This window comes from Lissotriton helveticus, chromosome 9, assembly GCF_964261635.1.
Source record: "Lissotriton helveticus chromosome 9, aLisHel1.1, whole genome shotgun sequence".
Lineage (NCBI taxonomy): Eukaryota > Metazoa > Chordata > Amphibia > Caudata > Salamandridae > Lissotriton > Lissotriton helveticus.
Genome location: NC_136070.1, coordinates 240,688,236 through 240,715,357, shown reverse-complemented (window position 1 = coordinate 240,715,357; position 27,122 = coordinate 240,688,236). Strand labels below are relative to the sequence as shown.

At 43.7% G+C, this 27,122-nt stretch overlaps 1 protein-coding gene and 1 long non-coding RNA gene across 4 annotated transcripts in view; one reads left to right on the top strand and one right to left on the bottom strand.

The window, feature by feature from the left end:
- The window catches only part of LOC144781149 (uncharacterized), a 137,369-nt gene extending 113,648 nt beyond the window's left edge, over positions 1 to 23,721 (top strand). Inside the window, exons 2-3 of the long non-coding RNA XR_013600892.1 lie at positions 1,536 to 1,641; positions 23,329 to 23,721. This is a non-coding gene — a long non-coding RNA (uncharacterized LOC144781149). The remainder of the gene's footprint in view (positions 1 to 1,535; positions 1,642 to 23,328) is intronic.
- The window catches only part of LOC144781146 (protein-L-isoaspartate(D-aspartate) O-methyltransferase-like), a 274,370-nt gene that overhangs the window by 11,794 nt on the left and 235,454 nt on the right, over positions 1 to 27,122 (bottom strand). For all 3 annotated transcript variants that reach the window (XM_078659811.1, XM_078659813.1, XM_078659812.1), the window contains one exon: positions 20,502 to 20,671. In XM_078659811.1, the coding sequence (XP_078515937.1) occupies positions 20,502 to 20,671 (170 nt within the window). The remainder of the gene's footprint in view (positions 1 to 20,501; positions 20,672 to 27,122) is intronic.

The window sequence follows — 27,122 nt, the reverse complement described above, 5'->3', positions numbered from 1 at the left end:
CGTTATCTGACACTAAATACTTTGGGATACCTTATCTACAAAACAAATCATTCAGCATATTGATTACTGAATTGGTAGAAGGTTCAGAAAGAAACTTACATTCCACCCATTTTGAGAAGTAATCCACCGTGACCAAAGCAAATCTCATGTTAGATTTGAGATTATACATTGGTCCAATAAAATCAATCCCCAATTTTTCCCAAGGTCCCTTGGGAAAGTCAACAGGATGAAGAGGAGTGTTGCTGACCTTCAAAGATTTATCAGCTTCAGAACAACTGATACAACGCCCTACAAAATTCTACACCTCAACATCGATTCCTAGCCACGAATAAAATAGACGCAACCTTTTTTTAGCACCATTTGTACCTAGATGACCTTGATGGGCAAAATTGGCCAAACTTAACTTAAGCTCACCAGGAGGAATAAGCAATCTTCCACTCATGATAAAATCATTTTCGATGGTGAGATCATCTTTTACTTTGTAAAATTGGCGCAAACCTTCTTCCAAATTCCTTTTAGGAGGCCAACCATTGACAATATGACTCTTGATCAGATTCTGTAAATTATCACGTTTGACACCCTCCAACCAATCTGAACTACTGATTGCTCCATCCAGCACAACCAAACCAACAACACACTCAGTATCATCATTAAATGAAATGTCATTCTCATCATGTAGGGGACATCTAGAAAGAAAATCAGCACAAGCATTTTTCCCCCGGAATATGTTTGATTAAAAAGTTGAATTCAAACATCCTTGAAAGTAGTCTTACCAATCTGGGACTGACCTTATCATGATCTTTCCTGGACAATAAGAAAACTAGGGGTTTGTGATCAGTAACCAAAACAAATCTTCTACCCCAAAGAAACGTTTCAAAATGCTTAGCAGCCCACACACTTGCTAAAGCCTCCCTTTCAATGGTGCTATAATGGCGTTCTGTTTGAGATAAAGATCTAGAGGCAAAACCCACTCTATGCTCATTACCACCTACCAATTGGGTAAGAACTGCACCCAACCCAACTCCACTAGCATCTACTGTAATAATAGATTGAACATCATCTCTGAAAGAGTGTAAGGCAGGAGCATTCACGATACGATTTTTTAAATTACAGAATGCTGCAGATTCAGTTTCCTTCCAAATAAATTGTTCACCTTTCCTAAGTAATTTCCTTAAAGGTTCAGTTTGAAAAGCAAAACTATCAATGAACCGTGAATAGTATTCACATACTCCCAAGAAAGATCTCCATTGATCTTTGTTCTGCGGAGAAGGACTTTCAATAATGGCTTTGACCAGATCAGACTTGGGTGAAATACCAGACTCAGAAATGTGATGACCTAAATAATCAATGTCTTTAACTAAAGATTTTAATTTTTCTTTTTTAACAGCAAAGCCATTTGATTCTAGTATTTGTAATACATTAGACAACTTTTCTAAATGTTCCTCAGTATTTTTTGAAAACAAGAATATCATCCTGATAAGCAAGAACATTTTTGCAATCCCCAAATAACTTATACATTTGTTTCTGAAATACAGAAGCGGCTGATGCCAGACCGAAAGGCATTCGCAAAAATCTGAAAGCACCAAAAGGGGTATTAAACGCTGTGAGGGAGCGAGAATCTTCATCAAGTTCCACCTGATGGTAAGCAGATTTTAAATCAAGGCACAAAAAGATTTTTGCATCTCTCAACTGGGCTAACATTTCCTGAATGTTGGGCAGAGGGAATCAATCAACTAAAATGTTCTTGTTCAGCGATCTTAGATCAATGCAAAGTCTGATGTCCTTAGAACCTTTCTTCTTCGCGACAACAATCTGAGAAATCCACTCAGATGAATCAATTGGTTCTATGACCTTATCTGAGCAAAGATTCTCCAAATGTTGTTTAAGTTGATCTCTGATGCATAGTGGAACATTCCTTACTTTGTGGATGATGGGAACAGCGTTCTTCTTTAAAATGATTTTGTGTTCAAAACCATGCACCAAACCTAATTTATCATGAATAAGGAATCATGTTTAAGCAGAAGCTGTTGTAGAGAAAGATTTACATCCGGTATATCCACTAGAGAAATAGGACATGAAGTGCCTGGCCCTAAAACCATGCCAAATTTGCCTTGATCCTTCAATCCTAATATGTTGTATCCTTTTTTCGCCACGTAAACCTTAGTAAAGATTACTCTGTCTTTGAATTTGACACGATCGAAAAAAAAACCTAACATATCGATGTTATGACCCCCAAAAGAAATAGTGCGAATGTCTGGAGTAGAAAAAGTTGGATTGAATTCCAATGCTTATAAATCAACACATCAGTGACAAAAGTAACCGGAGAACCAGAATCCAGTTACCTGAATTTCCACATCACCAATGGTAAAATTACATAAAGGACCCCAATCATTTAAATCAGAATCAATTGAAGAACAATCTTTTGAAAACTTTTAGCAGTGCGAATATTATTTTCAGAAGAATCCTCTACAATTTCAAGGGTTGCTATTTTCTGAGGTATCTTACACAAACGTGAAAAATGACCATATTTTTTACAGTTAATACAAAGTTTACCAAGAGCAGGACAGTTCTTTGCGTTAGCTAAATGTGTAAGAGATCCACATCTGTAACAAGCACTTTGCTTTTTACTGTCCTTTGGTTTAGAAAACGTAGACTTAGGTTTAGTTCCAATTGCATTAACTGGTTCAGCCACAAGATCAGTCTTGGATTTGTTTAATTCTCTCTGTGCAACAACTGATCTTTCAATGCCTCGGGCTATTTCGAGAGTTTCAACTAAAGACAGATTCCTACAACAAAGTAATCTTTCTCGTACTTTTTTGTTGAAAAAATTGACGCTTAGTTGATCTTTCAGGTAGGAATCAATGTTACCATCAAATTCACAGGTAGTGATTACAACTCTTAGTTCAGCTAAAAAAATTTCAATGGATTCAAACTCCAATTGACATCTGGTGTAGAATTTGTTTCTCTCCACTACTACGCTGGTGTCATCCTTGAAATGATTGGCAAGTCTGCAAACTGCCTCTTTATAAACATCCCAATCAGTTTCATCAGATTGAGTGACCAGTGGCAAGTGATCAAAAATACGTTGACCTTCCGATTCGAGATTATTGTAGAGCATAGCTAGCTTCCTAACAGGCTCAAATTTTGATCCATCCAGGGCTATTATATAGCTTCCAAAACCTGTAAACCATTGCTTCCATTTTGTTTTCGGAATACCAGGTAAAAAACGTGAAGGTCATGTAAAAGTTTGCATTTTGAATGATATACAGGAATTGTTATGAGTCAAAATGAACAAAGATGTCCTTTAGAGAAAATCAAAATTAATCCTTATAATGCATGAGCTGTGACACACTTGAATGGTAAACTTATGCCAAAATACTCTGAATATAAATGTGTGTGTCACCTGTAGAAAGTAGAAGATGCGCGGTCATAGGACCAGGTGTGCGCATCACCGATTTACATCAACCATAGGAGTAGCAGTGAAACTGACTTTAATCACATATGACTTTAATCAGAGGTGTGCGCATCACAGATCTTCATAAATAAAGATATACACAATTATATCTCGGCAAACTTGACTGGTGTGCGCGTCACCGCGCAGAGAATGCCGAAAAATTACTGCCCGACTTCAAGATGGCGGCACGTTGCGTGACCTCGCGTCACCCAGACGTGAATGATGACGTCAGCAAGGCTGTAACTCGGGGATGAGAGAATGGCTGGATAAGAGAGGAATCTTCAGTGAAGAAGAACTCTGAACAGCGCGTGCAGGTAAGACTGGGCGCTCGCGGCAATGGCAGTTGAAGAGACAGCAGGCTAAATTGAAAATATTTAAAGGGTAAAATATTATGTACGACCTGTAGCCCTTTGTTAACGCCACTTCTGCACCTCAGACCACACAGTGAATAGGGCTGAATTTCACGAGTGAAGTATCGAAAAATTTAACTCCCGAGCAGTCAGGAAAAGTGCTGAAAGGTGTACGATGAGATCCCAATCGTCGCCAATTTAAACATCAGGTTCTTCAAGGAAATCCACGAAGGCAGAAGAAGTCAACAGTCTTCTTTATTTTTCATTGATACACAGCACAGCCCCAACACGTCAGCCTAGATCAGAGGTATCAGCACAACTGCCTCACCTCGAATCCTTAGCTGGAATGCCCATCTACATTCCATGACACAACAAGTGGCCATGGAAACAATTAGAACACAACAATAACCAACTAACCCCTGCTGTACTGAGCATACACTTTCCCACAAACCAAAAAAAGAGTAAAAGCACTTTTTTTTTTTTAGGGAATACGCACAACTTCTGCCCAATCAAATGCTGTGCTTAAGGTTCTGAATACGTGGCCCGAGCCTAATCCCATCACTCAGTAGAGCTTCTTAAAGCTCTTTTGCTGATGATCACAAAGTCTGGCGAGAGCAGCACTCTTATGCCAGAGAGCACGAAAACGCAGTGTTTGCCACAGCTAGCACACAGAACAATTACCATTGAGAAAAGTACCAATGATACAAACTCCACTACACGCAACCCACAACAGAGCGTCTCCTAGAAAAGCAGTAAAAGGATGCAGCAGATGTGAGCCAACAACGTGCCTAACGTCACCAATCCAAGAAGGGCACCAGTGACATATGAACCTAATGTCACAAAAGTCCTGAGCACAGCTCAAGAACAATATGAACAGATGAGTTCACAAGTCAGGTGGTGCGTAATATTCAACTGGCCTGGAAGTCAGTGACCGGGACTATATCCCACAATTAAAGCAACATGACAGAATGGAAAGCCGTGCTGGCATTTAGACCACAAGACAACAGGAGGTTCAAACAGATCACTAGGGTGAGCACATTGACAGGAGGCAAAAAATGTGCTTATTTCCATGGACAGGTGAGGCGGCCAACAAGGCTTATGGGCAGAGGGTGGGTGAGGGACATCCTAGACAGCTCTGGCAAAAGCCACGTCAGAAAACCTTGCACTTTGTAGGGTATAGCAGTGCAGGCCCACTCTACTAAGACGAGTTTAAGTCCTGTGCTTTGCACCAATAACAGATAATGCATAGCTGCAAGTTGAAGTGGATAAAGCTCACAGGGACCTGCACATGGCTAATTCGCAGGATACAAGGGAATGTTAAGGAAACAACAGCAATGCAGTCTATACATGGGCATTGTTCTGAAACTTTTTCCATGTAAGTGCACAAGATCATCCTGCCAGATTGTTTACGCATGTTTGCAGACATTTCCTCCAGGAATAAGGAGCAAAGTCAAGCAGCTGCTTCTTCGAACCATGACAAAGGAGCAGAAAGACAAAGTATTATTATGTCAGTACTAAAACACATTACTAATTAGGAAAATTTGCATCAATGTATTGACAGTGAGTTCACCTATGACAGCTTTACAGTGTGCCTCTGTTGCATATGTCACTACACTCATCCTTGTGCCTTCCAGTGATGGTATGGCACGCCGACCAGGATAGGTATACAAATTCACAGCTCTTATACTGGTCATACTACACACCTCCCAACAGTCATCACAAACCAGGCACCTATCACTGTCACTGCAATGTCATCCTTCTCTGAGATATGTAACCACAGGTTTCTCTGCATGTGAAACCTAAACCTATCCATCCTTGACTTGACTATGATGTCTGCCTCCAATCTGGGGTCTGCAATAGACATGGCCAAACGGCAAGTCTAGGTTTGCCACACAGGACGCATGTAGTAGCCACAACAATGTCACCTGAAGACGTGTAAGGTCACAAATTGCATTGAAGGCCAACACTTCTGCTGATATATTGCACAATGTATTCGGGGGCTTGAGGCATGCATGTATTAGAGTGTAGTCCAGCATGCATTAAATGGATGTGACAAGGGCATTGAACACACCTAATCACTTCACTGAGAAGGAAATCACTTGGATAAACAAAGTACTGCGGACTCACACACAGGTGACAGACAGTACTGAAGTGCAACGCCAACAACTAGCACTGTTGGTTGAAATGCTATGCCTCAGCAGCATGGCAGTAGAACAACATGCTGGGTCAAAGAAAAATTAGTAAGGCTTGTGAGGTGGGGCCACCTGCCAAAGGTAGTGCCATTGGCAGTACCAATATATACTTGTCTGTTTGCAATTATGACAAATTTCCCCACTGTGAGTCTCAGGAGGGCAGTTCGGCCATCACCTCCAGTCTAGTGATATGCCTGCTGAGGTCAGGCATCTAGTGAGGGAGCACAGGTGTTATTATATAAATTGGGCAAGTGGCCAGGATACCTCCTAGGATGCCACTGCTCCCATAACAGATTCCTTCACTTTCTTAAATAATTACAGATGCATCTGCACAACCCTGCCTGTCAGAGTGTCAGTCATTAATTTCATGGGCAAGTACAGTCATTATCAGGTATCTGCCACATAATGGAAAGTCCGCTGAGTGCGTGGCTGCAGTATTGAGCCTTGCAGTGGTTGTCCATGTCTTTAAGTACCGAGAGTCCTCTGAGGATGCCATGGTATGGTGCATCAGCCAGACCAGCAGCCCATCTCCTGCAACCAGAGTATCTGCTCCTCCAGCTCCCCTGAAGCAGGGTCAGAAGCCTTGTTTCACTATCCCAGTAGCTCTCTCTAAGGTGTCGTGTGTGTATATTTGTGGGGCTGGGTCGCCTCTGTTCCTTGTTGACTAGGTTGTTAGTGGACCTCATCAACCATGTCTTCAGTCGACAGCTCATGGCAACTCTCAAATAGAACAATGGCATCACGTGTGGCGGTTGGTGTAGTATATGCACCGAAATATGCCTCAAAAGTAGGACACTGGTACCTGTGCCATTGCACACATCTGAAAACTAAACTGGCTTCCATAAAGTCAGAATCATGACATGACCCAAGGAAGCATTTTCAGTATTGAGTGAAACGTAAGTGGCCATCGTATACAAACTGACGCTGATGCTGCTCTTTATAGTAAGGTGTGTGCAGTGAAATGCCAGAATGGCAAGGGAAAATCTATTTGCAACCGCTCGTCTGATCCCCTGTGCTGTGCAGGAGAAGGTGACATAGAAAGACATATGCAGTTTGTGAGCGTGTCTAATTTATCACACTGCCTTGCTGACTAATAGTGGTGAAATACAGAGTTTGCCGTAAGTGACTAACTGGAGTTAACATTTAGCGTATTAATGTAGTTCACATAGCACCGTCGTCTCCGATGACATGGCATGAGGCATTTTTTGCAGGTAATCTGAGGTGCTAACTAGGGTTTTCATGATGTGGTAATCAAGCAATCTCACTGTAGATATTTCCAGTCCATGTATTAAAAGTCTGCTCCCTTTTCTCTGAATATGTTTCTCCTGTGAGTATCTGTTCTCCCACCATTTGTGCAAAGTGGCACTGAGATGAACAATAGTTACTTACCTGTAATCTGTGGTTCTCCAGTATTGGTGTCTTTCATAGATTCACATGCCTGAATCATTCCCCGTCGTTGGAGTGGGAGTCCCACGGTACATAAAAAAGCAATAATATGCCTGTAGAAAAACCAAAACCTTGGTAATAACAAACCAGGAAGTAAAGTAGCCCTAAGCTACAGTGTACAGAACTTCCACACTCATGACTATCCTAGTCATTTTGCTAGTCCAAACTGCAGCCAATCAGGCGACAGCACCCACCAGAATGTTCTCCTCAAAGGCTCAGGCTCTCAGATTTTCTCGCATAGGAGTGGAACCAAGTAATTGCCTGAGTGAGCCTCTGAGGGGAGGTGGGCAGGTGCATGTGAATCTATGAAAGACACCAATAGTGGAGAACCACAGATTACAGGTAAGTAACTATTGTTCCTCTCCAGTATTGGGTGTCTTTCATAGATTCACATGCCTGAATCAGAGTAGATAGCAGTACAAGAACAAGCATTTGCAATGCATAAGGTCTCGCATTAGGAAAGTTTGAGCTATTGGTATTTTAAATGACACATTATTTATATATGTGTTGGTTTTGAAAATAGCAAAAATAATAGCTTTGTCATTTACAATGCCAATAGTTATAACTTGTGACACCTATAGCATTTGTAATGCAATATGTGTTGTATTCACGTGACTTAGATGTATTGATATTACAAATAACAATGGCTTTGAATTTTTTTAATAATTAATACTTAAATAAAAGTTATTGTAATTTATAATGGCAATAGCTTAAACTTTTGTAAATAACTTTTGTGAAGAATATGTTCAGTGTATTTTATTGTGACGAAAATCCAAGAACAGAAGTGAAATACTAACCTCTTTTTGTGACATTTGTAATAAAGCTTGAAACATTGAGAGATCATATTTGACCCAGTTGTTGGTAAATGGTTGCACAGATTGATGCTGTGGTGGGGCTGAGAGATGTTGTGGTGGCGACTAGTGATGCTGTGGCATTCAATGATCCTGTGGTAGCGCATAGTGATGTTGTTGTGCCCCTTAGTGATGCTGTGGTGATGCGATAGATAGAGTGAGTGGGATAGATAGATAGAGTGAGGGCGATAGATAGATAGAGGGAGGGCGATAGATAGAGGGCGATAGAGAGATTGAGTGAGCGAGATAGATAGATAGATAGATAGGAGTGAGGGCGATAGATAGCTAGACAGATAGATAGAGTGCTGGCGATAGATAGAGTGAGGGCGATAGATAGCGTGAGGGCGATAAATAGATAGATAGAGTGAGGGCGATAGATAGATTGATAGATAGAGTGAGGGCGATAGATAGATTGATAGATAGAGGGAGGGCGATTAGATAGATAGAGTGAGGGCGATAGATAGAGTGAGGGCGATAGATAGAGTGAGGGCGATAGATAGAGTGAGGGCGATAGATAGAGTGAGGGCGATAGATAGAGTGAGGGCGATAGATAGAGTGAGGGCGATAGATAGAGTGAGGGCGATAGATAGAGTGAGGGCGATAAGATAGAGTGAAGGCGATAGATAGATAGATAGAGTGAGGGCGATAGATAGACAGATAGAGTGAGGGCGATTAGATAGATAGACTGAGGCCGATAGATAGAGTGAGGGCGATAGATAGACAGAGTGAGGGCGATAGACAGATAGAGTGAGGGCGATAGATCGATAGACAGATAGAGTGAGGGCGATAGATCGATAGATAGTTGTGTGTGTGGTTGTGTGTGGTTGTGGTTGTGTGTGTGGTTGTGGTTATGTGTGCGTGGTTGTGTGTGTGTGGTTGTGTGTGTGTGGTTGTGTGTGTTATGCTTTGTTTTTCTATGTTTTGTTATGCTATGTTTTGTTGTGTTTGGTATGCTATGTTTTGCTAGGCTATGATATGTTTTGTTTTGTTATGCTATGCTATGTTTTGTTATGTTATGCTATGTTTTGTTATGCTATGCAATGTTTTGTTTTGCTATTCTATGCTTTGTTTTGTTATGCTATGCTATGTTTTTTTGCTATCCTATGCTTTGTTTTGTTATGCTATGCAATGCTTTGTTGTGTTTGTTATGCTATGCTTTGTTATGCTATGCTATGTTGTGTTGTGTTGTGTTTTGCTATGCTATGCTATGTTTTGCTATGCTATGCTTTGTTTTGCTATGCTATGTTTTGTTATGCTATGCTATGTTTTGTTATGCTATGTTTTGTTATGCTTTGTTATGCTATGCTATGTTTTGCTATGCTTTGTTTTGCTATGCTATGTTTTGTTGTGTTTGATATGCTATGTTTTGCTATGCTATTATATGTTTTGCTATGCCATGTTTTGTTATGCCATGTTTTGTTATGCCATGTTTTGTTATGCCATGTTTTGTTAGGCTCTGTTTAGTTTTGCTATCCTATGCTATGTTGTGTTTTGTTATGCTATGCTATGTTGTGTTTTGTTATGCTATGCTGTGTTTTGTTATGCTATGCTATGTTTTGTTATGCTATGCTGTGTTTTGTTATGCTATGCTATGTTTTGTTATGCTATGTTTTGTTATGCTATGCTATGTTTTGTTATGCTTGGTTATGCTGTGCTTGGTTATGCTGTGCTTGGTTATGCTGTGCTTGGTTATGCTGTGCTTGGTTATGCTGTGCTTGGTTGTGCTGTGTTTTGCTGTGCTGTGCTGTATTTTGCTGTGCTGTGCTGTATTTTGCTGTGCTGTGCTGTGTTTTGCTGTGCTGTGCTTTGCTGTGCTGTGCTTTGCTGTGCTTTGCTGTGTTTTGCTGTGCTGTGTTTTGCTGTGCTGTGCTGTGTTTTGCTGTGCTGTGTTTTGCTGTGCTGTGTTTTGCTGTGCTGTGCTGTGTTTTGCTGTGCTGTGTTTTGCTGTGCTGTGCTGTGTTTTGCTGTGCTGTGCTTTGCTGTGCTGTGTTTTGCTGTGCTGTGTTTTGCTGTGCTGTGTTTTGCTGTGCTGTGCTTTGCTGTGCTTTGTTTTGCTGTGCTGTGTTGTGCTGTGTTTTGCTGTGCTGTGCTTTGCTGTGCTGTGCTTTGCTTTGCTGTGCTGTGCTGTGTTTTGCCGTGCTGTGTTTTGCTGTGCTGTGCTGTGTTTTGCTGTACTGTGCTGTGCTTTGCTGTGCTGTGTTTTGCTGTGCTTTGCTGTGCTGTGTTTTGCTGTGCTGTGTTGTGCTGTGCTGTGTTTTGCTGTGCTGTGTTTTGCTGTGCTGTGTTTTGCTGTGCTGTGCTGTGCTTTGCTGTGCTTTGCTTTGCTGTGCTTTGCTGTGTTGTGCTGTGTTTTGCTGTGCTGTGTTTTGCTGTGCTGTGTTGTGTTGTGTTGTGCTGTGTTGTGTTGTGCTGTGCTTTGCTGTGCTGTGCTGTGTTTTGCTGTGCTTTGCTGTCCTGTCCTGTGTTGTGCTGTGTTGTGCTGTGCTGTGTTGTGTTGTGTTGTGCTGTGTTGTGCTGTGCTGTGTTTTGCTGTGCTGTGTTTTGCTGTGCTGTGTTTTGCTGTGTTTTGCTGTGCTGTGCTGTCCTGTGTTTTGCTGTGCTGTGCTGTCCTGTGCTGTGTTTTGCTGTGCTGTGTTGTGTTGTGTTTTGCTGTGCTGTGTTGTGCTGTGTTTTGCTGGGCTTTGCTGTGCTGTGTTGTGTTTTGCTGTGCTGTGCTGTGTTTTGCTGTGCTGTGTTGTGTTGTGTTTTGCTTTGCTGTGCTGTGTTGTGTTTTGCTGTGCTGTGTTGTGTTTTGCTGTGCTGTGCTGTGTTTTGCTGTGCTGTGCTTTGCTGTGCTGTGCTGTGTTGTGCTGTGCTGTGCTGTGTTGTGTTTTGCTGTGCTGTGTTTTGCTGTGCTGTGCTTTGCTGTGTTGTGTTGTGTTTTGCTGTGCTGTGCTGTGTTGTGTTGTGTTTTGCTGTGCTGTGTTGTGTTTTGCTGTGCTGTGTTGTGTTGTATTTTGCGGTGCTGGTAAGGGTATGTGAGGGTGTGTGTGAGGGGTTGTGAAGGTGAGGGTGTGAGGGTGAGGAGGTATGTGAGGGTGAGGAGGTGTGTGAGGGGGTGAGGGCGTGAGGGTGAGTGTCTCCAATGAATGTCACTGCTTCGCCTTCTTTGAAAATGTTCAGTGCTGCAAATAGAGCATGCCGCCCTAATTATCACAGCATGAGGCCCCAAAGTGATCATTATCACAGCATGCAGAGAGCCGCCCCACGCTGCTGGAGCACTCAACTGCACATTAATTATAGTTGAGTGCTCCAGCAGCCTGGGGCGCCTGTTGACATGCTGTGATAAGTGGGTCTCATGCTGTGATAATTGTTGTGGTGCCTGAGGAAGTGGAGACTCCTGCTGGGATAATTGTTCTTGTGGCAAGCCTCAGGAAGTAGAGTTTCATGCTGGGATAATTGGTCTGGCGGGCTTGCAGCACCTGACGTCCAACAAACGTGCACAAGCTGCTCAACCTTGAAGCGCGTTCACAGACCTGGGTCGGCTCGTACCCAGGTCTGTATCGGGCTCGTTCACAGCTGTTACTCCCTTGACAGGGAGGAAGGTGACTATAGTCTCGCTGGCGGGAGCGCTTCGCGCTCCAACGCCAGCTCGACCTAAAAAACAACATGCTCGTAAGACACTTACAGTATACAGCAGATATGCATGCAAGGCAATAACCAATAACATGTTAGAAGCGTCTAAACAAGAGCATAGAGGAGGAAGGAGAACAGAGGCTCACCTTATTTGAAAAGATTGCGAAGAACTGCTCTTCCCACCGAAGCATCTGCATCACTTGCTGAGTCCAGACAGTAGTGTCTTGTAAAAGTGTGCCTGCTGGACCACGATGCCGCCCTGCAGATCTGAAGAAGAGGCACACCAGCGAATAGAGCGGTGGAAGAGGATACCGCCCTTGTAGAATGCGCTCTTGATAAGGACTGCAAGGGTCTTCCTGCCTGTTGATGACAGAGTCCAATTGCTGAAGAGACCCATCTGGCTATAGTCTGCTTGGATACTGCGCATCCTTGGCGCAGTCTTCCATAGGCCACAAACAGTTGGTCTGTATTGCGAACAGTTGCTGTTCTTTGAAGGTAGAACCTGAGACATCTTCTGATGTCTAATGAGTGTAAAGCTCTTTCAGCCTGCGATTGTGGATTTGGAAAAAATGTCTTGCGGATCACCGGCTCATTTAGGTGAAAATCCGATGGAACCATGGGCATGTACCTAGGATTGGTACGTAGCACCACCGAATCGGAGGTAAATTGCAAGAAAGGTGGTTTTGAAGTGAATGCCTGAAAGTCACTGACCCTTCTAGCTGATGTTAAAGCCAATAGCAAAGAGACCTTCCAAGTAAGAAATTTGTGATCAATCTTATGGATAGGTTCAAAGGGGTGACGCATGAGTTGGGCTAGCACCACATACAAATGCCAAGATGGAGGTGGTCGTCGAATTGGAGGGAACATACGAAAAAGACCTTTAAAGAATTGCTGGATTATTCTTGAAGAAAACAGAGAGTTCGATCCGTCCTGACGAAATCTGGAAATGGCTGCCAGAAATACATTAAGGGTAGAATGTGCCAAACCCGATCTAGCCAAATGCAGAAAGAAAGGCAAGATTTGTTCTGGTCTAGCATGAATGGGATGCAGATTAACAGCTTGACACCAGGCACAGAAACGCTTCCATTTGAGTTTGTAGGTCTTAATCGTTGATGGCGTCCTAGCATTAGCGAGAACTTCTTGACAATCTTGAGGAATGTCTAAGTGGGCGAATTCATTGTGTTGAGGAGCCAAGCTGATAATTTCAAAGAAACTGGGTCCGGATGGTATACTTGGCCCTCTCGAATTGTCAGGAGATTCGGTATTCGAGGCAGCTGTATTGGCTTGCACTCCGAGAGGAGGAGAAGCTCGGTGAACCAATATTGTCAGGGCCACCTTGGAGCAATCAGGATTAGACGACATGGTTGTCTCCTCATCTTCCTGATGACCTTTGGAATTAAAGGAATCGGCGGAAAGGCGTATGCAAATATCCGACACCAGTTCATCGAAAGGGCATCCCCGCATGAGTTCCTGTGGGGAATCCAGCTTGCAAAGCGTGGGCATTTCCGGTTCTGACTTGTCGCAAACAAATCCAGGTCGGGGTGACCCCACTCTTGGAATATTTGATCCAGGGTAGGCTGATGTAACTCCCATTCGTGATTGCATGCAGTAGACCTGCTGAGGGAGTCAGACTAATTTGCATATAGCCAGGTTCTGAACTGGGATGGTGCAGTGAGCTAAAAAACGGTGTTGGATCTAGCCCTGATCTCTTGACTGGGTGAGAGTATTCTGCTTAATTCAGAAACTCTGTCCATCACCACCCCTTGTTGTTAAATATTTTGTCCACCCTAGGCGTGGAAGGGTATACTCAGATGTGAGTCCCTTGCTCATTGCACCATCAGGATTCAAGCAAGCCGGGCCGACGGCGGCTGAAAAGCCAGAAACCGGTCCCCGGAAGCTTGTTTTCTTCCCAGTGTAAGAATTGGCTTGGTAGTTTGGTTTGCCCTGTTCCCATCATGCACTGGGACAGGAACAGACTATTTTGCATATAGCGAGGTTCTGAACTGGGATGGTGCAGTGAGCTAAAAAACGGTGTTGGATCTAGCCCTGATCTCTTGACTGGGTGAGAGTATTCTGCTTAATTCAGAAACTCTGTCCATCACCACCCCTTGTTGTTAAATATTTTGTCCACCCTAAGCGTGGAAGGGTATACTCAGATGTGAGTCCCTTGCTCATTGCACCATCAGGATTCAAGCAAGCCGGGCCGACGACGGCTGAAATGCCAGAAACCGGTCCCCGGAAGCTTGTTTCCTTCCCAGTGTAAGAATTGGCTTGGTAGTTTGGTTTGCCCTGTTCCCATCATGCACTGGGACAGGAACAGACTAATTTGCATATAGCCAGGTTCTGAACTGGGATGGTGCAGTGAGCTAAAAAACGGTGTTGCGTCTAGCCCTGATCTCTTGACTGGGTGAGAGTATTCTGCTTAATTCAGAAACTCTGTCCATCACCACCCCTTGTTGTTAAATATTTTGTCCACCCTAAGCGTGGAAGGGTATACTCAGATGTGAGTCCCTTGCTCATTGCACCATCAGGATTCAAGCAAGCCGGGCCGACGACGGCTGAAATGCCAGAAACCGGTCCCCGGAAGCTTGTTTCCTTCCCAGTGTAAGGATTGGCTTGGTAGTTTGGTTTGCCCTGTTCCCATCATGCACTGGGACAGGAACAGACTAATTTGCATATAGCCAGGTTCTGAACTGGGATGGTGCAGTGAGCTAAAAAACGGTGTTGGATCTGGCCCTGATCTCTTGACTGGGTGAGAGTATTCTGCTTAATTCAGAAACTCTGTCCATCACCACCCCTTGTTGTTAAATATTTTGTCCACCCTAAGCGTGGAAGGGTATACTCAGATGTGAGTCCCTTGCTCATTGCACAATCAGGATTCAAGCAAGCCGGGCCGACGACGGCTGAAATGCCAGAAACCGGTCCCCGGAAGCTTGTTTCCTTCCCAGTGTAAGAATTGGCTTGGTAGTTTGGTTTGCCCTGTTCCCATCATGCACTGGGACAGGAACAGACTAATTTGCATATAGCCAGGTTCTGAACTGGGATGGTGCAGTGAGCTAAAAAACGGTGTTGGATCTAGCCCTGATCTCTTGACTGGGTGAGAGTATTCTGCTTAATTCAGAAACTCTGTCCATCACCACCCCTTGTTGTTAAATATGAGGGAGTCCGCTAGCACATTGGCAACCCCTGGGACATGGACCGCTGACAGATTGATGTTGTGATCCAGGGCCCAATTCCAAATCTCTTGTGCCTGATGGGATAATCAGGCCGACCTTGTGCCTCCCTGTTTGTTCAGGTAATGCATGCTGGTTGTGTTGTCTGTTCGAATTAGAACCGTGGAACCCTCTAAAATTGCTTGAAAGGATTTCAGGGCGAGAAAAATGGCTCGTAACTCTAGGAGGTTTATGGGCCACTTTTTCTGCTGTATGTTCCATTTGCCACTGATTGCCATTCCCTGGAGGTGGGCGCCCCAGCCCTCCAGAGAAGCATCTGTGGTCACGATTAATCTGGGCACCTCTGTCAGGAATGCACATCCCACCTGTAGGTTGCACTTTTGCATCCACCATTGAATGGAGTTCCTCATCCGAGGGGTTATGTTGATAACGTCTTCGAATGATCCTACTACCTGTACCCACTGAAGACTGAGTTCCTCTTGCAAAGGCCTCACCCTTAGGCGACAGTTGGGGATGAGAGGAATACAGGACGAGATCATGCTTAGGAAAAACTTGAACTTGCGAACAGAAACGCACTTTCTTGTTAGTAATGTAGAAGCCCTCTTGTGAATCTTTAACTGCCTTTCTCTTGAAATGAAAACTTAGGCGAGCTTCGTGTCCAGCGTCGCTCCCAAGAAAGACTTTCTTTGGGATGGAGTCAGATGAGACTTCTCGAAATTCACTGAGAAACCCAGGCTCTGAAGTAGTGACAGACATCTTTGAACGTGAGTTCTTGCTGTGACGAAAGAACTGGCCTTGATAAGGCAGTCGTCCAAATATGGATACATTTGAATTCCTTCCAATCGTAGGTGGGCCGCCACAGGAGCGAACATCTTTGTAAAAACTCTGGGGGCTGAACGTAGTCCAAAGGGGAGAACTTTGAACTGAAAATCCCTGCCAGCCACTCTGAACCGTAAGAACTTCCGGTGTCTGGGAAAAATGGGCACATGGAAGTATGCGTCCTGAAGGTCAAGTGTTGCCATGTAATCCCCTTCTGAAAGAAATTGGAGGATTTCTTGAAGTGTTAACATCCGGAAGGATAATTTTTTGAGGTATTTGTTGAGGGCATGCAGGTCGAGGATGGGGCGCCATTCCCCCGACTTCTTGCAAATCAGGAAAAATCTCGAATAAAATCCTTTCCCTCTCTGATGTTGAGGTATCCTTTCGATTGCTCCTTTCCGAATCATGGAATGTATTTGGGAGAACAGCTCCTTGAGATGAGCTGGTGGTGGACCTTTTGGGGGAGAATTTGGGGGAGAATGTGGAGGGGCTTTGACGAATTCTAGAATGTGACCCCTGGATACCACGTCCAGGACCCATTTGTCCGTAGTAATGTTAGACCAATTTGAGAAGTATAGGGTATTCTTCCTCCAATTTGCTTCAGGTTGGGTAGAAGTGGTGGCAGGATGTATTTCTCACTTGCTCTTGTTGTTGTCTCTTCCTCGATAAGAGGTTTTTCCTCTTGACTGGAAGTAATTGCCTCTCCTTTGACCATACGTTTGTTGTCGGTATGGTTGGTATCTTTGGTTACCTTGTGAGTTGTTGTAGGAACGCTGTTGTGAATAACCTCCTCTGTTGGAGAAATTACCTCTTCCTCTTGCTCTACGAAAGGAAGACTTACAAAATTGAAGAGATCCCAGAGATCGTGCAGTCTCTTTCTTTATGGCTTGTAAAGCCTCATCCACATGTTGCCAAAAAAGGAACTCTCCATCATAGGCCATGTCCATGATCTTAGACTGGACCTCCAGGCGAAAGGATGTAGATTTGAGCCATCCCTGTTTCCTCAGAACAGCTGCACCCGCCAGCTGTCTGAAACCTGTGGCTGCCACGTCCACTGCTGCATCAATAATTTCAGATGAAACACATTCTCCCTCTTGTAAAATCTTTCTGGCTTCAGCTCTATCAGGCTCTGAAAGCTTTTCAATGTAAGGCAATATGTCCGACCCCATCTGCCTGTAATATCTCCCAAGTATTGCAAGGGAGTTCGCGGCTCGGACAGTAATTGCCGCAATAGTTGAGATTTTCTTTCCTATTGAGTTGAGGCGTCTTCCCTCTCTATCTGGGGGAGCAGTGACCTGCGTAGCTGGATTCTTAGCTCTCCTCTGAGCCGCCTGGGTAACCACTGAGTCAGTTTTAGCCTGGCCAATAAGGCATGCCGGTGACTTGGTAGGCGCCTTATATTTCTTATCTACCCGAGGTAGAACTGCAGGTAGAGAGTTTGGCGTAGCCATTATCTTTAGACCCTCCTTCCAGATAAAATCAATTATTGGGATGGTCTTGACTTGTCTTTGCGGTAAATCTTTAAAATCATATAGGAAGCACTCATCCTGTTTAGCCTCCATTGTGATGAGGAACCTTTTTGTTGCCCTTTCCATGATTTGGTGGAAGGTCGCAATGTCTACCGGCGGAGAATCCGCTGTAGGTGGGCCAGCTGGAGAAGGAGTTTGTGCTTGATACTCATCCCACTCCGACGATACTGACTTGTCGTCCACTTTGCCTTCTTCTCGTTCCTCCTCCGAAGTATTATCACCCTGCCTATGATGAGATGGCACTGGCGAAGGAGGTATTGCAGGTTGTGTCTCCGTACTTGGCAGCGGAGAAGCTGGTCTTGGAGGTCTCAGAGTTGTCTTAGATGGCCTTGGCACAGATGTAGAGAAGTGAGAATCACCTGATTCTGATGGAGGAAATCAGCGATAATAATCGCTTAACATATATTGGAGATTATGCAAGAGATCCAGTGGCATTTGCGTGGTAGGCGCAGACACAGGAGCCCGACCAGAGGGCTCAAGGAATTGTTCCTCCTCTTCATGCTCCTCATCCTGGAGTTTTATAAGCAGCTCAGATGGGCTTCTGGCTGCACGGAAAGTGTCATCTTCATAGGATTCCTCTTCCTCAGAATCTAGCAACCTTTCTGGAAATTTTAATGGAGATAGAGTTGTTAAAGATGAACCACGCCTTTCTAAAAGTGAAGCTGTGGTAGACGGCGAAGGCAGCAGTATTGCGGATGGCTTGGCTGACCATACTTACATTTCCGTACAGGTTGACAGTGGGGGCGTCGACGGTGCCGCTGTCGACGGTAAAAAACCTGTATCCAACTGTGGAGCAAGAACCTTCGTCGATGGTGTGTCCGTCGACGGTAATATTATCGTCGACGATGATGTCGGCGACGTGGGTGTCTGCTTCGTTGACGATGGCGTCGTCGACGGGAGCGTCTTTTTCGTCGGCAAGAATGTCGTCGATGGACGTATCTTCTTCGTCAACGGTAACGTCGTCGACGGTAAAGTAATCTTCGTCGACGAGGATGCCGTCGACGGTAGGACTATCTTCGTCGATGGCAAGATATTCGTCGACGCTTGTGTCGACGATGGAGTACTCGTCGACGGTACCTTCAGGATCCTCGTCGACGGCGGGGCGTCGATGATTGATGGTACTATCTTCGTCGACGAGATGGGTTGAACTTGGACGTGAACCAACGGCGACGGTGAGGAGGCTGTAGACATCACCATAGCTGGTAATGGTGAGGAGAAAGTCACCGTAGATGTTCAGGAGGTGACAACATGAAGAGATGGCGACGGTGAAGCTGTCTTTGACGCTGAATGGGTCAAAGGTGTAGTCTGAGGTAAAATTTTATGAGCAGCTGCTTTGGAAGATGTAGATTTTCCAGTTTTCCTTGAGGGTCGTATCAGGACCAGATTTAACAGGTGGAGAAACCTTTTTTGAAGTAGAAGGCAGCCAGAATCCTGAGAGGATTGGGCTTTCTTCAACACCTTTGCCCCAGGAGAAGCTAACTCATCCTCAGCTTTCCTCCTCCTAGCGGATATAGAAGACCCCGAGGCTATGCTCCCTACCTCAGAAACGGGTTTATCCTGGTCCTTTATCTTCTGAAGCCACAGGAGAAGACGACCCTCTCTGTCCCTGAGGGTTTTCTGAGGAAAGGTTCTGCAAATTTTAAACTCCTTCACCTCATGATCTGGATACAGACAATATATGCATTTTTTTGTGAGAATCCTCCTTAAACAGCCTTAGCTTTCCACAGGAATCACAAGCCCTTAAAAGGGATTTAGAAGTAGACATCTTTAGAAGGTAAAAACCAACCAAAGTAAGAAGAAAACTGAGCAGAGCTCAGGGAGACTCCCTTCACACGACGTGCGGTAGAAAATCTGAGAGCCTGAGCCTCTGAGGAGAACATTCTGGTGGGTGCTGTCGCCTGATTGGCTGCAGTTTGGACTAACAAAATGACTAGGATAGTCATGAGTGTGGAAGTTCTGTACACTGTAGCTTAGGGCTACTTTACTTCCTGGATTGTTATTACCAAGGTTTTGTTTTTTCTATAGGCATATTATTGCTTTTTTATGTATCGTGGGGGAATGATTCAGGCATGTGAATCTATGAAAGACACCCCAATACTGGAGAACTTCTGGTGGTTTGCCATGGAACTGCTGTAGTCAACTTCATCTTTCTTTGGTTTGGGAATTGGGACTGCTAGGCTAACACTTTCATATGGCCTTTGTAAGTGTAACTGTTCATAGTGTGTAGGCCTGTGCATTATTGTGTTAAGATTGTGATGTTGCAGTTTCTTTGTTGGCTCTTGTTAATTGAAGGCCACCACTTCTGCTGTTTGCACTGTCAGCAGGCAGAAATAATCAATTTGTATGTATAAATGTGAGTTGCTCTTTTTTTTGTGAATCACTAGGTATTTGTTTTAGGTGCCTCAGTCTGATGAACATCCTTTTAGCACAATTTAGGTTCTGCCATTTGTGCAGTCTGCTGTCTTTACCGGTTTCTTTCTCTGCTTGATTTTGATGTTCACTTTGATGACAGTGTAGTAGTCCAAATGTGATAATATTAAGTTCCTTTATCATCGTGTTTTGGTTGGCAAAGATAGGCCTTCAACATCGGCAACCATGTTTGTTTGATATGATGGTAATTAGCATGAGCACTATGTCAGGTTTCATGGTCTAAGTACCAAATGGCCGCTCTTTAACCACTTTTGAGGCATTTGTGGTTTTGCTTCATGAGACCCCCTTAGGACCCTGACCCAAAAATTGACTATCTGGGCATAGTTCACGTAGTTTTGCTTCACGGAACTCTGCGAAGTTTCGCAAGTGGCCGAGTATAGTGCGAACTGCAGTATGTGCTGGTATTTCTGCCGCTCGGGTAGAAATTCTACCCAAGCGGCAACTCGCGCTCACGAACTTACCATTCGTGATTGCGAACTTACCGTACGCGATTGCGAGCGGGGAAAAAAACTCCACTGCACATCGCGAAGCGGAGTTTTCTGCACTCCGAGAGCTTCAAGGAGTGCGAAGTGCAGAAAACTCTGCAAACTCCGCGAACGGATCGAAGTTCAACGCCCAAGCCTAATCTTGACATTCGCTTACCTCGGCCATTGCTTCTTTTTGTCCGTCAAAGGCACGTACATCACTCCCATCAACTCTGTCTGGACTATCTTGCCATCACTGGTCTTGTCATACTGCTGCAGTGCCTGCCTTCCATACTCTGGCCCAACAGGTATAACGAGTCTTCCTCCAGGCTTCAAATGATCCAGCAACTGCAAGAGAAACAGAAACACCACATGTAAATCACCCACAATAAATGATAGGCGTTTAAGACCATAATGCAATTATACAACTATGTTGAGATTTTAAGGTGGGATCAGAACATTAGAACAGGCCTTTTGTTTGGATCATGTGGTTTCAAATACTGTATTTACAATGGACAAATTATACATTTGCTTTATCAATCGACCTAGTGATTCGGCAGAAATTATTAACCAATTTGGAAATTACAAGTTCACTCCATTTTGATAAATGCAACAGTAATACTGTTTACAATCCAGAAGCGAGTAGCGAACGATGTGTCCTTGGATCAGTGCGGTTGGATCTTTACATTAATAACGCTGAGGCAAACCCCCTGAGTACAACTCCATCCGTACCTCAAATTCGGCAAAGTCCCTCAAGATTCTGCAGTAAACAGATTACCTGCAGGATCTGTAAATTCTCACATAAAAATATTAGAGGCTTGATACGGCTACTGCAGCAGCCGACTTAGTAAAAAAAACGTATCTTACTCATACTAGAACAAAGTAATCCAAATGAGCTGTTCAGATGAAGAGTACTGCAATATATGAGCCAGTATTTAATGTTAAAGTCGTCTAATAGACGTTAACCTACCCACATGTCAGTGAAAAGAGTGGAAAAACGTTATTAGCCACCTAGCTGTGTACGGGGGTTGGACGTCATTTAGGGGCTGACAGGGGTTGCTGCTGCGACACCTGTCATCCCCCTTGTGACTGCTGGCACTGCTCATGAGTGGCAAAATCAGTGGTAGAAACAGAAGCAGCTCGTCCTTATAGACGTAAGTGGGGGCTTCACTCACCTCGTTTTTTGTCAATTATTTATTATAGTAATATTGAATAATATTACATTATTCGCTATTAGTTTTATTAAACAAATGGAGTACAAATAGCACTTTTGAGTGTGTATGTGTGTGCATGCATAGGCAGACTGTGTGTGTGTGTGTGTGTGTGTATGTATGTATGTGTGAGAGCATGTGTATGTATAAGAATATATATGAGTGACTGAAAGTGAAGGTCAAGGGGATGTGAAGTCACTTCCGTACCCCTGGCATTTTGTTGAATTGAGGTCGATGGGGGCCAGGCCAGCTGGAGGCACTAAAGACATGGAGTAAGGATTCAAATGCGCTCGCCCATTTTCAAGCAGGTTTTAAAGACGATGACATCCCTGTTCATCAAGTGTCCCACGTGATCTTACTAATGCAGAACATTAAGGGCCTGATGTGTCAAGGAGTTTAATACGTTCTGGGTCTATGGGACAATGCCTTGATCCGAGAGGGCTCAGGTCCTTAAAAGGGGAGGACTTATAAGAGGCGTTTGTTCTTTTAAAATCTGCTTTTCACATTGCACCCAAGGCCAAGCTGAGGAAAGTGTTTCTGAAACTGACATTTCCATTTACTTTTTTAGGCAGATTATTGAGTTACATTTACAGTAATTGGCCAATGTAAGATGAGGCCCAAATGGAAAGAGATAAGGCCCCAAATGTTGTTAAAAAGGTGGCTCCAACCCATTTCATCCTTTACATCATTCAAGTGACTGAATGTCTTCAGAATATGCACACAATACCCCTACAATGATAGTGGGAGAAATGATGTCACCTTGCTGCTTCCAAAGATCCCAGTGGCCATTCAAACGCTCAAGAATAAATTATCTGATTACTGCCAGAGGTGGCCAATTATCGTTAATGCAGCTAAAACGAAATCTATGGCACACAGATCTTTTACTTTACTGAGCTTGAAAAGGTAAATGAACATGATTATCTCCGAAAACAATTAATTGCAAATGTATCTTGGTTCAAACAGATCAACCTAAGCAGCCTTATTTTGAAGCGAATGTCGAAAGCTGTATTAAGGGTTGCCAGAAGAGTACGTGATCCTGCAATTTTACCTATTATTGAGGGTTATCGGGACCAGGAACAGTCAGTCGCCCTGTATGGCAATGGTCATGTCCAAATGAACACTAATGAAGTCAGAAAAGTATGGGCATTTTTTAATTCTGCCTTTGTTTAGCATTAATGCTTGAATTAATGTTTGTCAAGAGTAAAGAACACTTAAAAGCGTCTCCACATTTCTGTTGATATCATGGGTGATTGTGCACTTAAATGGGATTTTTTAACCCAAATGTGTTTTGCACTTATGTGTCTTTTCAGTGCTATTTGTGTTGCTTCAAGGACGATTTTGCAACTAAACTAATGTTTGCTCCTAAATTTGACGTCTGCGCCTAAAAGCATTTCTACACTCCTGTTGATGCTGTAACAATAGTAACTGTACATTTAAATGTGATTTTGCACCTAATTCGTTTTCTGTTTTTCTGAAGTGTTCTTTTGATTCTATGAATTTGATGAATGAATGGTTGGGTTCTTATACCGCTTGGGATTCCTATGCTTTTTGAGCCCTTCAGGCCTTTTGCCTTAGATTATTCAATTCATAAGTAAGTTTGTCTACAACTCTTTTGAGCTCACTGTGCAAGAAAAAGTCTTGGAAATGAAGAATTGTCAAATCTTGAGACTAAGAAACTGAATTCGATATTATATTATAAAATGTAATTGAATGAATCTCTTTTTTAAAATAACTGCTGTAAGAAATCACAAGCTATGTGTGACACCTAAAACCACTTTTTTCTATCTATCACAGAGTGATCACCGGCCTGATGTTACGTTGCCCAGAATTGTTTCCCATCGTATACTTGCCCTGAAGAAGGTGCGGCCGTAGATCGGGCCTAGCACTGAAACGCGCATTGGCGTGGTTACGTTTTGTCCTGTTAGTGCCATCTTGTTTCCCCAGCAAGTTGCTGAGAGGACACCACAGGACAACTTCAGTGTATCTGTGTACGATGTGTACTGAAGTGTGTTGGAGTGTAAGAAATGAATATGAATGTAGGAGCGTGTGATGAGAGAACAGTAGAGTGCCTGTGATGATGAATGGAAGATGAATGGGAAACTTGGGCGTTTTATTTAAAGTTTATGTGATTGAATTATTGTTATTTATATATATATGTTTGATATCACACTTTTTGTATACCATGCGAAAAATAACTACCAAAAATAAAATGATATATTTTTTCACTCTGTTGTCTGAGTCACAGTTAGCTGTATGAATTGACAGTGAGCTCCAAGTTGTTGACCTAATAAATATGTCTGGACTCTTTTTGAGCCTCTAAACTAAATATATAAATGAGACTTGGGCTCCTAAACGTGGTTCCACACTTGTGTGATGATGCACCAAGAGTGATTTTGCACCTAAATGTGATTTTACACCTAAATGGGTTTTACGCTTCGAAAAGGATTCCGCATGCAGATGCAGCACCAACTCTGATTATGCACTTCAGTGTGTTGACAACCAAATATGATATATTCATGCACACCCTTTTAAACCTAATGTGAAATCTTACTACTGCATTTTTCTCACTATGTTGCACGATTTTGTGCCTAAATGTGATTCCACACTCCTTCAGACTTTGCACTAAGGATGGACTGGATCTAAATGTGTATGGACACCTACATGAACTCTCTGTACCTAAATATGTGTTTGTTCTTAAGTGTTTGGACACTACTGGGATTTTTCAAATATATTTTATTGATTTCAAAGATCACCACAATAAATAGAAAATCAATAACATAACAATCCAACTAAATCCAGCAGTCATCAATTAGAGCAACAACCAGGCCTCCTCCCGCCCTCCCCCGTTCCCACTCTGAGGAGTGATCATGAGTATGCAGCCACCCCTCCATCCCACACTCCTGAACCAACCCAGTAACTCAGTGCCCCACCCCGTCCTCCCCCACCTGCAGGGCAATGTCTAGGGTTCTCCCCACCAAGGTTCCCCATATTTTCTCATATTTACGCAAACAAACCCCACACTCACACACCATTCTTTATTTTCACTTTAACATTTCCATCCCTTCCTACCACTGCAGGCTACCCAAGCGCCTAGCCATGTCTCTCTTTGCTACTACGTAGCCCAGGTTTATCAGTAACTTATTGTAAGTAGAAACCTCAGAGTCTGTCCAGATCCCTGATAACACGTGCAATGTGTTCAGCTGCAAAGACACCCCCATGTACCCCGCCACATGTGTCATCACCCCTTCCTGAAAGGGCAGAGATTCAGGAAATCGCACAGTGTGTGAATGAAAGTGCCTCTGTCGAAAGCCCGGCCTATGTTGTGTTACAGAACCCGGGCATAGTATGTCCTGTGGAGGATTTTTAGTTGGATGAGACGGAAGTTGGACCGGATGGCCACTCCCCATGGGAACTTCAAGTCCTTCTCCAGTCCTCATCTTTGAGCTCTCCCACCTCAGCCTCCCATTGTTCCCTCAAGCACGCTAGCTCCCCCGCGTATTCCTCACCAGTGTCGCATACGTGAAGGAGATGGCCTTTCTGTTCAAATGACCATCCAACAACCGTATATCTAGTGAGGCTTCCTCATTAGTTTCCTAGACCCTGGGAATCCGGGTCTGCAAAGCATACCTTAATTGTAAATATTTGAATATTTGCAAGGTGGCCATGTCATGTTTCGTTGGTAACTGTGCAAACAGTACCTTCCCATTTGCATCCAAAGAGGAGAGTCCAATCAATCAACATTTCTTGAAACCTGGCAGGTCCAGTATGGGGCGGAGCCATGGGCCCACCCATAGCGGGGTCAACCTCCTTTCCCACCCCATCTCCTCTGTTAATTTACACCAGACAGTAATGACCATGGTGATAGCCGGGGGCACATTTTCTGAAATTCGCCGCATGTAGCCCATGCATATACCCCCTCTTTTTTGATCGCGACGCTTTATTAGCACCAAAAGAACAACCAGTGAAAGACCAACTCGTGTGAGTAACCACGCATTCCACAATGAATGAGCGTGTAAGACAAATCATTAATGCCAATTGGCATATCCTCAATTGCAATCCGACCTCCAACATGGCATTGGTGAAACCACTGTTTGCTCACAGGAGAAACTGAAATTTAAAGGATAAGATTGTGCATTCGAGATTTGGTCCTAAACAGTCTGACACGGGTTTGAAACAGAGATCTTTAAAAGGCAATTGTCCAATATATGGAACAGTTCCATGCTCCTCATGTAAATCATGCAAAAATATTCTTGGCGGTGAAGAACTGTCCCATAATGGTTTTGTGGCAAAGGCTAATGACTTGTGGAATTGTAAGACCACAAATGTGGTTTATTTTATTCAGTACCCCTGTGGGTCAGGCTATGTCGGAGAAACCTGCAGATCAATTCAAGTGCGATTGACCGAACATAGATCTGCAGTGAGAACGAGCAAATTGGTAGCGCCCTTGGTGAAGCACTTTCTAGAACAAAACCACAAACCAGATGAGTTTAGTTGGCGAATCTTGGAGAAAATAAGGACACCAGACAGCAAAGGTGGGTGTGCCATTAGAAAGAAAAGGGAAGTGTATTGGATGTTTGTTCTTAACACTTTCAAACAAGCATTTACAATGCAATGGTTTCGCCTTTGGAAAAGTTAGAGCTATTGGCATTGCTCATGACATTTCTTTTTTTTTTGTTACTTATAAATAAATGGCATTGTTATTTACATTGCCAACGGCTGACACTACAGGTGCAGGCACACCCGTCCAATGGCAGAAGTACTGAGGCTGCCATGAATCTAGAGTTCTGTACTGCCATTTACCAACCTGTGTTGGTAAATGAGCCCGATGGAGACCAGTTTCAAGGCCCCCTTAAACGGAAGGAGCTCAGACCCCTTGAGTCCCGGCCCACTTAAAGCCCTGCATGTCAGTACAGGCATAATAATGGTTCCAAAATGCATATTTAAGTTTTAGCAATACTGACGCAATTATATAATGTCTAAGTTATACTCGACAGTTCTAGATGACAGGCGCATCATTCCAAAAAGATTTTCAAACACTGCCAGGTTTAGTCTTTAATGGCAAATAACCGAATCCACACTGTGGCACGCTCAAAATGTAAGTAAACGCATACGGTCAAGAGTTCATGGTCACCTTCTACTGAACACCAAGATACTTATTGTGGGTGTGCTTTTTATTAAATACGATCAACTACTAATCGGATTGGGCACGGACTACAATCAAGTATGCAGGTTTTACAATAGTTTCACGTAAAAGCGCAGGGATGAGTTTCTCGGCTGAGTAGTTAGTTATATTTTAACTCGCACGGTCTCAGTGCCACGTGGGGAATAAAAGTAAGGTGCTAGTTTCCACGAACCAAGGCCGCGCTATGTACTTACAGCTTTATCATTAAAAGTTCCCGACACTAAATACTCAGCTGTCGGGAGCAGTGCCCTCCCTCCTCCAGCTTCCACCAACCACGGGCAGGATCCATACAAGGATGCTAACAGCGGGGGGAGGGTGACGAGCTGGAGAGACGACGCAAACGAGAAAGGGGCGTGCATTCTGCGAACATGACCAAATAGACGCGCACAATGGCAGCCCTCCCGAA